Consider the following 12,810-nt stretch of genomic DNA (forward strand, 5'->3'; position numbering starts at 1 on the left):
CCTCTTATTAAAATCTTCAAAATAAATAGCTTATATATTTTGGTTTTAAATTTAAATTAAAGATAGGAGCTCGTGTCAAATATAAAGGAAACTTGTTTTCTTTAACTATTGTAACATTCCGAACCCAAAAAATGGTGGGTGTGTGTAAAATATAGAAATGTTTTCGAAAAGTACTATTTTTAAAAAAGTATTTCTAACAAATTCTCGTAAAATATAGTTGAAGTAACATGCTCGTAAAAATTATTTGGGTTGACAATAAAATATAATATAATATATTTATTTATATAAAGGAGAGTATTTATAATCTTTTTCCTTTTAGGATTAATAATTGATTGTATTGAGGCCATTAGTCCCTCATGGTTCCTTGCATCTTAAGAATATTATTTGGTCCTTATCAATTCTACCCAAAATCAAGCATTTTCTATGGCGACCACTCTCAAAATCACTCCCCGTTCTAACAAGGTTGAATACTAGAGGAATGAATCTAGATCATGTTTGCCCTCGCTGGTTTAGAGCTAATGAAACTGTCAACCATATTTATTTAAGTGTCCTAATTATGCTACTAACATTTGGTTAACAGTCACCCTTTGTTTCTCTACTTCACAATCTTTTGGGGACGATTTAGAAACAAATTTGGCGTATATTTTAGACTTCCAGAAGGATATAAACGCTCCAATAGAAAAAAAAATTTCTCCCTCTTTGGTTATTATGGTACCCATGTGGAAATCAAGGAATAAATTTATCTTTGAATCTTACACTAAATGTCCTTATACTATTGTCGATCGTTCAAAGGCAGATGCAATTGAGTGGATTTCTCATTCTCATGAACATGAACATCAGAATGGTGGATTATCAGGCGAGACAATTGAGATGATTTGGGAACGGCTTTGTCCGGGTTTCACAAAGTGTAGTTACGACACGGCTCATGATCACCAAACTCGCTCTACTACTATGGATGGATTTTAAGAGATTGCTATGGGACGTCGCTAGGATGGGGTGCTTCACATATGCCAAATGCGAGATCACCACTTGAGGCAGAAGCCAAAGCACTGCTACTTTCTTTACAAAACAAACATGGATTCGTGGCCTAACTACGGTTTCTTTCGAGGGCGACTGTGAACAGCTAACAAAAATCCTAAATGATTTAACTGTGGATATATCAGTTAATGGTATTTATCAAGATATTCTTTCGTTTTTATAACATAGAATTTGTCTCCAAAAAATAATCATGTAATAAGGTTACGCATCTTTTGGCTAACTATGGCTGTCGAAACTGTACTTTCTATTCGAGTTGCTTTGATCCGCCTTTATGGCTTTATGAACAGATGTATCTTTACTTTTGACACTCATAAATAAATTTTCAATTTGCGAAAAAAAGGATTAACAATTGATTAAATAATTTCTTTCATTAAGATATCATATTAATTTATCGTGATAATTTTTTTAATATACTATATATATATATATATATTTAACACTTAAAGCTTGATTGATGATTAAGTGTAGTCACAATACAAAATATACAATTTTCTTTTATTATCTTTTGTGAATTGATAATAAAATAGTTTTTTTGAAAAACAAAAACTAAAAACAATTCTAAAAACTAGTACTAGTAGGACATCATTGGTTACAAAACAATAAACAATGTCATGTTTTATAATAAAGTGACTTCTCCTTAAATAATTAGGATATATGATTAATTGTAGGGGCGTAACAAATCTATAAATACCCAACGAACCAAACAATCAAACGATTCTTCACTTGAAACCAACGCGAAAAAACTGATATTTTCCTTGTAGCCCTAATTACACCGGAAAGAATGGGAGAAACTGCCGATACAATCTACACCACCGTCCTAACGCCGCAGCCTGAATCAGAAAGCTCTAAAAAACGCAGTTCTGACGCAACATCCCCAAAAGTCGAAGCAGAACCAGAGAAGAAACATGGAGGAAGCACCATGCTCTCCGTTTGGCCACCGACTCAGTTAAGCCGCGATTACCTCTTGAATATGCTCATCAATATATTATCCAAAGACTCGTGCCTCTCCAAGAGATACGGAACGCTTAACCCTGAGGAAGCGTCCGCCCTTGCGAAATCTATCGAGGAAGATGCTTACGTCGTCGGATCAAACCTCGTGTCGAGTGATGGGATTAAAAATCTTGAGGCCTATACCGAAGAGATTAGCTATCGTATCAATAAATGTGCGAAGGACCAATGGAAGAAGAAGATGAATGCAAGATGCAGTTCCGTTCCTGAACTTGAGGAGGCTTAATTAAGATTTTGGTTTTACTCTCCTTTTGCTTTTGCTAGATTCTTCTTTTAAATATGACTTGTGGATTTTGAAGGTGTTCATTCTTTCTAATATGACTCGTTGCTTAGTTTGGAATCGGCTTATGCCTCTATGGATGTTACAACGATATGTATCGGCATATGTCTCTATGGCATCAGCTTATATCTTCTAGTCCAGTTAGATTTTTTTCAACAGACATTCTTGTAATCTTACCCTTAAGATTAAGCTGAATTTTTCAGGGCTGACAATTGGTGAGTTTGGTGTATGCATGCAGCTTACGTTTAGCTTATAGGTTATGTAGCATTTTCTCGATTGGATTTTGAGTCCCTAGCTTTAAAAATTACTAGTATGATTTTCTTTTTTCTCGATGTCTAGTGGGTGACTTGAACTTACTGTGAGTTAGGAGTACTGTATGTAAAATATGATCATTGTCGTCTTTCCTTTTTAAATCTTGAGTTAAGTATTTTGGTTTACCTTCTTTCTGTTGGAATATTGAGAGGAAGAAGAAAAGAAACAGAGCAAGAGACTGTCTCTTCTCCTTGGAGAAGACAAGAGAACGAAACTGAAATATTTATTTACATGAAACTTGTTTCATACATCAACGACAAAACTGATTTATATAGAAAACAGACTGACACTAGATCATAATGAGTTGTCTCTTTGTCCTTGCGACTCTTGGATAAAACGTCACAAACCAAAACGTCAGGCCTTATACGTTGCGACTCTGAAACTCAATTATCGACCAACACTCCCCCTTAATTGAGTTTCCAGCTAACGCCAATCTTGCTTCAACGTTCTTCCAACCTTGTTGTGCTTAATGAACTTCTCTGTTTCCAGGTAATTAATAACATCATCTCTCCCTCTGGTTAGAGCTTTCTCTTTTTCTTTCGAACAGGCTGTTGCTCCGTGTGATTTTCTTTCTCAAAACATCACACCGTTTTTGCTCAGAACCTTTCTTCTGTTTCGTACAAACAGACGCCTTCTCACATTTGAACCCTTGGTTTTTTCTCCCCTTTTTTTTTTGTTTTTTTTTTTTTGCGAACCTTCTCCAAGGATCCTTCATACTTTCACCATGTGAGTTTTTTCACATCGCCTTTGTGAACTTCCCTCACGTCTTCATCCGATTGTTCTTCCAACCTTCTTCCATTCACTTTGTTCTAAGTGAACATTCTGATTTTTCCTTTTGGTGTCCTTTTGATCACCAAATCTGGGCGTGAACCCTTTCACCAAATCTGTGCGTGAACTCAGCTTCCTTTCTTGCTTGGTGTCTTCCTTTGATTAACTCTTCAAAAATTTCTTGCTAAATCCGGCACAAGAAATACCTTTTTGATGATCTTCTCTCCTTGGCTTGTCATCACTTGGATATTCCCTTTCCCTTTTGCAAGTGGCTGCTTCTCCCTTTTCTCTCTTAGGTAAGCAGCTCCTTTTTCTTTTTTGCTTAGTTTCTTCCTTTGAACACCATCAGATTGACGTCTCTGTGACGTCTCGTGCGTGAAACGTCTTCTTCGGTTATCTTATCAACCGGTTTATGCTACATTTTTTTAAGAGGTAAGCATCCTCCTTTAGTGCTTGGTATCTCCATTTGATCACCATAACGTCTCCATGACGTCTTACGCGTGAATCTCCACCACGTCGTCTTCGGTTACCTCTTCAACCGGCTCCTGCTCCATATTTTTATATGAGGTAAGCATCCTCCTTTATTGCTTGGTGCCTTTTTGATCACCATCACGTCTCTGTGATGTCTCTTCTTCAGTTATCTGTGTAACCTCACAATTTTTGCAACGCGTGAATTTTCTCCACATCTTCTTCGAACAAGTTTCACAACTCCAACTCCACATCTGTTAACGCCATATCCTTTTGAGAAGATTTCCTTTTTCTTCTTCCCTTGGGAGCCCTTCTTCTTGAAGGTTCTGTTTGTGAAGGTTGATTGTACTCTCTAATCTTGTAACCACCATCTTCCCTTTTCTCTATTAGGTAAGCAGCTCCTTTCTTGCTTGGTGTCTTCCTTTGAACACCATCAGATTCACGTCTCCCTCACATCTCGTGCGTGAAACGTTTTCACGTCATCTTCGGTTATCTTATCAACCGGTTTATGCTCCATTTTTTCTCTAAGGTAAGCATCCTCCTTTAATGCTTGGTCGATAATTGAGTTTCAGAGTCGCAACGTATAAGGCGTGACGTTTTGGTTTGTGACGTTTTATCCAAGAGTCGCAAGGACAAAGAGACAACTCATTATGATCTAGTGTCAGTTTGTTTTCTATATAAATCAGTTTTGTCGTTGATGTATGAAACAAGTTTCATGTAAATAAATATTTCAGTTTCGTTCTCTTGTCTTCTCCAAGGAGAATTGACAAAGTCTCTTGCTCTGTTTCTTTTCTTCTTCCTCTCAATATTCTAACATGGTATCAGAGCTTATGTTGGTCTTGGAGCCTGTCCAAGCAAAACAAAAATAAAAAAAAATCCGCTGCAAGAGTAAGATGGAGACAACTAATCAATTGAGAAGAAGAAGAAGAAGATCGAAATGGAAAAGATGGTGAAAGCGGACTAAGCAAGAAATTTGCTAAGTGTTTCGTAAATGATATTAAATGGATATGGAGTCTTGTTTAAAGACAGTCGCTGTTCCATAAATGATCCTTAAGGAAGAAGGATATTGACTATGAAGTTGAAATCTGTGATAACCGAAGAAAAAGTGAGTCAAAGACGGTTGCCAGAACATTTGGAGTAGAAGTGACAGAAGATCACGGAGTACACGTGATGAAGTTCACTTGTAGAAATTTTAAAAGATATGTGGAGAAGGCTGGCAGGTTCAATGAACATTTCCATAAGCTTGTCGCTCAAATACTATGATGAGCGTATGAGGCTTGAAGATGAAAGAAGAAGATATGCACCTGTTGTGACACTTGGGAAAGAGAACACCCAATCAAAATAGTTGAAGATTTGAGACACAAGGTTTTAGACCATAACTCAATTAAGGAGGACTGTTAGTTTGTAATTGAGTTTGGTCTTATTATGTTTTATAATTAAAGAATTAATGTGTCTGTAGTTAGTGAAGAGGTGTGTATGTGTTATTAGATGTGTTGTTTCAAGTTGTCGGTTGTGACAAGTTACGAACGGGTATGACCGTACGACTTATATATAACTGTGGTGTGTTGTAAAACAAAATTGTAACAAGTTTCATGTAAATAAAAGATTCAGTGTTCGATCTTGTCTTCTTCAAAGAGATGAGACAAAAGCTCTCTTGCTCTGTTTCTTTTCTTCTTCTTCCCAATATTTTAACACTTTCATCAAAACATGGAAACATTATTGCCTACGTTGGCATAATTGACCTGCACCAGGTTATTGCGCATGTGGTTATAATTGTCTGTTTGATAAATTCCTTTCTATTGGATTAGATAATGGCTAATTCACTATGAAATCGAAGTTATGAAATGTGCAAATATATATTCTTAGTTTTTGTGTTGTTGTACATAGAGTTGTAGGATTATTCTACTTCTTTTGTTCTCCTGAGTTCTTTCTTTTTCTGCCTTGGTCACCTTGCGTGGATAATATTAAATTGGACAAACGAATTTTAAGAAACCGTCTTTTCAAACACACATAAGGCTGTTGTTATTTGTTAGCTCATGATTTCTGGTTATTTCGGCGACTCGGCGTAGGTAACTGGTTCTAGGCTGTTGAAGTGTATGGCTAAATGATGAGTGAAGCCAGACGTGATTACTTTCACTAGTGTTTTATATGCATGCTTGTTCGAATCTGGCTGCGTTATATTATATAGAAAGGCAAGCGATTTCATTTAGTGAGAGCAGGCTCGAAACAGATGAGTTTCTCTTGCAATATATATATATATTCTAAATGCGGCAATGTATAACGAGGCTTCTATAATTTCCAACAGTATACCAAAGAAGGATGTTGTGTACGGGTCTCATGGGTTTGGTGCAAACCCTGGTGCCCTGGTGGGGTTACTTATCTTGCTGTATTTGTCAGCTTGCGGGTTATGCCAAGGTTAATTGATGAAGGTGTTAAGTATTTCAGTCAATTAAATGAGATCAAAGTACGGAATCAAGCCTAGTATTGAACACTACTACTCGTGCTCCGAGCAGGTTGGTTGCTTAAAGCTTCAAAAATCAGAGACAAGGGACAATGCAGAGCTTCTCAGTACTCTTTTCTCTCATTGTTGCTTACACCAGGATCATTCATTGGGAGATTAAATATATTGATTTTGGAGAAATATCCAGAGGATGCATCTACCTACATTTCAAACTTATTATATATATAAAGTTAAAAAATGGTCTACATACAACACAAGATGATTATTGCTTCAGGAAACAATCAAGAATCATGTTTACACAGCTAAGTCATCCAAAGGTCAACCTGTTGTCATATACAAACTCAATGAAGACTCATTTTACCATAACCGGTTTCCATAAGCTATGTATGGTGTCCTGGTTTGTTTGAACAAAACCCGTTATGATAAAACCGGTAAAGCACTAAAGAGTAAGGAAGAAGATAATGGCAAAACACGCTCCGGTTGAGGAATAAAAGGCACCAACTTTGGTCCTTTGGAATGGACCTACCATGATGAACCTGATTCTCTCCCTCCTCAATCATTTTCCCTTTTTTAAAAACATTATTTTTTGATCCAAAAAAGTCGCACTAATCCAACTGTATTGTTGGAAGATGAAACAGAGTCAGAGAAAGACATGTTTCATTTCTGAAATCAAGAAACCATCATCATTCACCAGACAAACAAGTGTTTTAATCATTTGACCAAAAGCCTTCTCTAATCCATACCCTTTTGTTTAAAAATCAAAACTTGAGAGGTTTTAACAGTTTTTGCTTTTACCCGCTTGTGTTGTTGTCCCTCACTTGCTCGATCTTATACATCTGAGAAGATTTTATATCCTTTTTAAACCCATATGAGCGAATCTGGTTCTGTTTCTCTCTTTGCTAATTGAGACTCTTTCAAAAGTTTTGATTTTTTTCTTTTCCTGGAACCCTTCTGTCTTAAACATTGCTTCATCTTCAATTTTTCCCATTTCTTTTTACTATTAAATACTATTTCTTATTCCGAGGGGTTTTCTTGTTTCTGACAAATTAAAAACCTTTCCTTTTCTCTCACTCTCTCTCTCTCTCTCTCTCCTTTGAACTTACATTAATCAATTATATCATGTCCTGAGTTTTATGACAACTCAAGTTGTCTTCTTGTTCAGAGTTCTGTACAACAAATTATAAATAGTGAAAAGTTTATTGTTCTTTTTTTCTGTGTTCCTAACTACCATTCTTACATTGGATACGTTTGAGTTAAGTTTGTTGTCCTTGTCTCCATTCCACTCCCACTTCCTCTTTGTACTTTTCTTTTTTCTTTTCTTGTTTTGTCGGAATTTGGATCTCGTTCAAGTCAGCTAAGGGAGAAAAAAAATGTTGGTTTCAGCTGAAAAAGGAGAGATCTTGATCCCTCAATCTCCAGTTAGCTCAATGTCAGTTCCTGAATCTATTGAGTCGCCACAACCTGTTGTTCCTTTGTTTTACACTGATGTAAATGTTGTTCCTGAGCATGAAAGGAATGAGCTTGAAAAGTCAATATCAAACCTTGAAGGTATTTATTAATCTCTTGATTTTGCTTCATTAGTATGTTTTCTAGTTGATCAGGAAGTTTGAAATGAATTCGATTTTGTGTGTTTAATTTGATTTGTGGTTGGTAAATTTATAGGGGAAGTTTTGGAGTTGAAGTCATCGCTTAAGTCATTGGATGAAAAGAGAAGGGAAGTTCTGAATAAGATCATAGACACTAAAGGTTGTAACTCCCTTTAGTTTTCAAACTTTGGTTTAAATTTTGATTGTTATCTCAAGGATTGGCTTCAACTTTGCAGGAAGTATACGTGTGTTTTGTAGAGTTAGGCCATTTCTAGTTACTGAAAGGAGACCGATTAGGGAACCTGTGTCGTTTGGACCGGATAACGTTGTTGTAAGATCTGCTGGAACTCGAAAAGAATTTGAATTTGATAAGGTTTTCCATCAATCAGCAACTCAAGGTTAGTCTGCTGTTAGGCTTTAGTCATTCCCCTTTTCTTGGTTTCTTAGCTTTCTGTTTCCTTCCAGTTGTGAGTAAATGAGGCCTTCCTTCTCCTGGTTGAAAAAAATAAAACTCTGTAGAAGACGTTTTCGGAGAAGTGAAACCGATTCTTAGATCGGCCCTTGATGGTCACAATGTATGTGTCTTGGCTTATGGTCAAACGGGGACAGGCAAGACTTTCACCATGGTTAGTCTTGATTCTCAGATTTTGTTGGAAAAAGTCATTAATTCTTAGAGTTACTTGTTGTTGTTTCTAAGTTAAGGAAGAACTTTGTTTCCTGCCTTGTTTAGGATGGCACGATTGAGCAACCAGGCCTTGCTCCTAGAGCTATAAAAGAGCTTTTCAATGAAGCTTCAACGGATCATACATATTCTGTGACATTTACAATGAGTATGTTGGAAATCTACATGGGTAACCTGAAAGATCTGTTGTCTGCAAGACCGTCTTTGAAGTCTTATGAAACCTCAGCTAAATGGTAAGTAACCAGCTTTCTTATGCAAAGGTTTATTGGACAAGAAACATTCTTCGAAGTACTTACTCTTGTCTGCCTGAACTTTACTGCAGCAACCTCAATATTCAAGTAGACTCAAAGGGTTCGGTTGAAATTGAGGGTTTGACTGAAGTAGAAGTACCGGATTTTACAAAAGCTAGATGGTGGTACAATAAAGGGAGACGAGGCAGATCAACTTCTTGGACAAATGTGAACGAAACTTCGAGCAGATCTCATTGGTAAGTTCTTGATGATTTCAACTGTATTTGTCAATCAATACTCAAATTATAAATTTTTCAGTTTGGTAGTTACCCTTATTCAGTTAGTTTATCTCTAGTTTAACAAGGATCACAATCTTTCGTCGTGGGGATGCTGTGGGGTCAAAAACTGAAGTTAGCAAGCTTTGGATGATAGATCTCGGAGGAAGCGAGAGGCTCTTGAAGACCGGAGCTATAGGGCAAACTATGGATGAAGGAAGGGCCATAAACCTCTCACTTTCCGCTCTTGGAGATGTGATTGCAGCGTTAAGGAGAAAGAAGGGACATGTGCCTTACAGGCAAGAACTCAGCTTTTAATTCCTTTTCACACACATTTGCCATGGAACCAGAGACATCTATCTGGCAGAAGTGAAATAGATCTCGCTTTGGTCATGCTACTGAGTTTAGCTTTTTCTTTTTCTTTTTCTTGCTTGCAGAAACAGCAAGCTAACTCAAATTCTTAAAGATTCTCTAGGTAAAAAGGCATATATACATATGGTTGCTTATAATAATATCGTAAAGTCTATTGAGATTAACATATACTGACGTTATCTAGGTTTGATTGTTATCTAATTCTTTTAGGTACTAAATCAAAGGTTCTGATGCTTGTGCACATAAGTCCACGTGATGTAGATGTTGGTGAAACAATTTGCTCTTTGAGCTTTACAAAACGTGCGAGATCTATAGAGTCTAACAGAGGACTAACAGCTGTAAGCACCTGTACTGCTGTAGTTGCATTTTATATCCAGATCACTCGTTGCTAAATGTTTTCATCATCATTGCTTAGGAACTACAAAAGCTAAGAGAAAAGAAAATATCGGAACTTGAAGAGGAAATGCAAGAAACTGAAGAAAATTGTAAGAAGATCACAGCGCGGTTACAGGAAGTAGAGTGTCAGCTTAATGAAAACAAGAAACTCTTTTGGATCACCGATGAGAATAATAAGCATCTAGAAGACATCGAAAAGAAAGCTATTTTGTCTTTAGATCATCTGAAAGAGACTGATGCGACCCCAAAATTATCTGATAAACATGTCAAAGTAAGCAAGAGTTCCGGGTTTGTCCCACGCTTCATGACTTCTACTGTTGCTAGTCGCCAAAGGCAAACAATGTCAGAGAAGGAACTCAGTGGCAAAACACAGAGCATACGATTAGTGGCTAAAAATCTTACTCAGTTCTCCACTTCTCAGTCGCTTAGCCTCTCTGACTCACGCAGCAGAGTTCTCCTTAGAAGATCATACACAAAACCGCTTCGAGCTGTAGCTAACTGTGGAACACCAGAAACTCCTAAAAGGGATATTAAAGATAAATCTTTACAGAAAAGGAATATTAATGATACTTCTTCGCCAAGGAGCAAGATGGTTACTTCATCAGATCCAAATGTGAGAGCTAAGCTGTGTCACCACAGACGACGAATGTCAAGCTTGACATGATCTAATAGTGATCAGTCAAGAAACAGGTCTTTCATCTTTCTTTTCCATCTCTTGTGAAAGTGCTGAGTTTTTTTTTTCCTCTATTGATTAGACTTCTGGTTTGAGCCTGAGTAGGATGAGGAGGTGTCCTCCAATAGAAACCACTAGACTAATGGTCCCATTTTAAGACCATTTGAACTCGTGGAGTTTGCAGTTCTGGTTTTCAAAGGATACAGCCCTCAAGTTACATTTTTTAACATCTGAGAGCATGCCTATATGTTTTGTTTGTTATTGTTTCTCAAAATTTTCATTAGGGTTGTGATAGTTTGATGTTGGATGTTTTTATGGAGTTTACAGAAACTGGATCATATAATTAATATTCCAGATTCTATCTTCTTTGGAGAGTTCAGAGAGATGTGTGAAAGGGTTTGAGGGTTTTATTTTGTCATCTTTTGAAGTTCCTGATTGCACAATAGTGTTGTGAATTTGACTTTACTGTATCTTACTTTTTGTTTTTTGTTTGTACTTTGTATCAACTCTTCATATATACAATTTGATACATAAATAGATAAGAGTCTTTTTGTTGCACTATTCTATTAGACTTAACACAAATTGATACAAACATACCCACACATAGCAAAAAAATAGAATGCAAAGTTTTAGTTGTCAACTATTTTTGTATTCTTTGCATTTTAGTGCTAATGTCAAGAGGGACCAAATCAAAAAGTTTGAAAGCCGTCTAAACATAGGGTCTTGGTTCTCAATTTCAACATTTGGTTTAACTCCGTCTTATGGTGCTGTCAAGATTTCTGATCTGAAGTGGAGGATCGGGTTCACTTCAAGAACGAGTGTGAACGTTAGTGATAACATATCCGATGATATGTTTCCGTCATTAGCCAATAGCGAGATATGATGCCATACTATCTGGACAGCAAAACACAAGTTTCTTATTTGGTACGTTTTGTATTACAAATATCGTTGAGTCATGTTATTTTTTTTAATAACTTATCCAATGTTTTGTAACTTTTGTTTCAGCTTTCCTTGGACAAGTTGTCGACTGTGGTGAGATTAAAGACGTAACTACCACTAATAAAACAACTACCAAAATTGACTTCCATACGAGAAACAATGAGTAAGCAGTGCACTTTGCATTTACCATTACTATTACGTTTATGATAGAAAATATGACATTAGATAACTATAAAATTTTATATATCTCATATATCCTCTCTATATATGATTAATACATAGGGATACACGTGTGTTGTATACCCTTTGAGGTAATTTTGCTCAAAAAATTAATCATGCGTGTAAGAGTCAACCGATGGTGTTGTTTTAATTTCTGTCTAATAAGGTTTGCCAAAGTCAATCTATTCAACGATAATATATATGTAATAATTTTAAAATTTAGAATTCAATACATGTAAATAGTTTAAAGGTTCTCCGTACTTGAATACATGTAAATAGTTTAAAGGTTCTCTGTACTTACTTCATCTATTCATAATTACAGATGTTTGAAGTGTGTTGAATTTGTGGGATTCTTCACAAGTTCTTATCAACCCAAAAATTGCTCAAGTACAAGATCTTAAAGAACTATAAGTTTTTGAAAAAAAATTAATACATTTAATCACGGTTTTTTAATTGTAACAAGTTTGGTCTTCTATTATAATAGAAGGCTTCCCAATGACTTGCAATTGATTATCATGAACTCTTACCAAGCCAATGTTTTCACGGCGAAAAAAAAAGACAAAAGATATAAAAGATTATCCTTTGTTCACTATTGAAAATATTCTTAATGCATATGGGGTATATTATATAAAAAACTCAATTATTAATATTATTACATAAAATTGTCATTATTGCTAAAGCAACTACCGTCTCATTACATGTCGGGATGTGTGGCACAGTTTATACAATATATGAAGTTAATATAGACTATTTGCGGGTCTACTTTTCATTAGGAAATGCAACAAAAAAATTCTCATGGAGCGAAGTATGCAAAGACTATCCCAAGTCTGTGTCTCCAAAGTAAGCTATCTAAATCTATGTTAGAATTATTTTACATCTAATATTTCAAAAATCAATCATAATAAATAAGTAACAGCTATCTATATATGTTTTAGGTTTTGGGTATATCTTAAAATCAAAGACGAAATTGGGGAAACCAAATGTATGGTGTTTGATAGTTTTGCTGTTGATATGGTTGGAAGAAAAGCTCCTAAACTTCTAAATGATAGATATGATTTGGTAATTTTTTTGATATAGTCTAATATTAACGTGTAAGCATTACT

The 12,810-nt window shown here is 35.9% G+C and overlaps 2 protein-coding genes across 3 annotated transcripts; both read left to right on the forward strand.

Moving 5' to 3' along the window:
- LOC104738255 (WPP domain-containing protein 3-like) lies at nt 1,820-2,272 on the forward strand. Its single transcript, XM_010458457.1, has one exon. It carries the CDS (start codon nt 1,820-1,822, stop codon nt 2,270-2,272), a length of 453 nt encoding a protein of 150 aa, XP_010456759.1.
- On the forward strand, nt 6,725-11,113 carry LOC104736795 (kinesin-like protein KIN-1). 2 transcript variants are annotated; one of them, XM_010456855.2, is made up of 10 exons: nt 6,725-7,883; nt 7,998-8,081; nt 8,158-8,319; nt 8,441-8,547; nt 8,652-8,836; nt 8,926-9,090; nt 9,189-9,407; nt 9,546-9,583; nt 9,691-9,818; nt 9,896-11,113. In XM_010456855.2, the coding sequence occupies exons 1-10, from the start codon at nt 7,706-7,708 to the stop codon at nt 10,538-10,540; spliced, it is 1,911 nt and encodes a 636-aa protein (XP_010455157.1). In that variant the 5' UTR covers nt 6,725-7,705; the 3' UTR covers nt 10,541-11,113. The 2 variants fall into 2 exon arrangements, with proteins under 2 accessions (XP_010455157.1, XP_019090020.1); XM_019234475.1 differs by lacking the exon at nt 6,725-7,883 and having other exon boundaries at nt 8,387-8,547.

Source organism: Camelina sativa, chromosome 13 (genome assembly GCF_000633955.1).
Source record: "Camelina sativa cultivar DH55 chromosome 13, Cs, whole genome shotgun sequence".
Classification (NCBI taxonomy): domain Eukaryota; kingdom Viridiplantae; phylum Streptophyta; class Magnoliopsida; order Brassicales; family Brassicaceae; genus Camelina; species Camelina sativa.

Excerpts from the sequence above, each read along its gene's own strand:
- LOC104736795 (XM_010456855.2), top strand. The coding sequence starts at position 7,706 with ATGTTGGTTTCAGCTGAAAAAGGAGAGATCTTGATCCCTCAATCTCCA. Across the intron at positions 8,320-8,440 it reads CCATCAATCAGCAACTCAAG|AAGACGTTTTCGGAGAAGTG; the intron begins GTTAGTCTGCTG and ends AAAACTCTGTAG. Across the intron at positions 9,091-9,188 it reads ACTTCGAGCAGATCTCATTG|TTTAACAAGGATCACAATCT; the intron begins GTAAGTTCTTGA and ends GTTTATCTCTAG.
- LOC104738255 (XM_010458457.1), top strand. The coding sequence starts at position 1,820 with ATGGGAGAAACTGCCGATACAATCTACACCACCGTCCTAACGCCGCAG.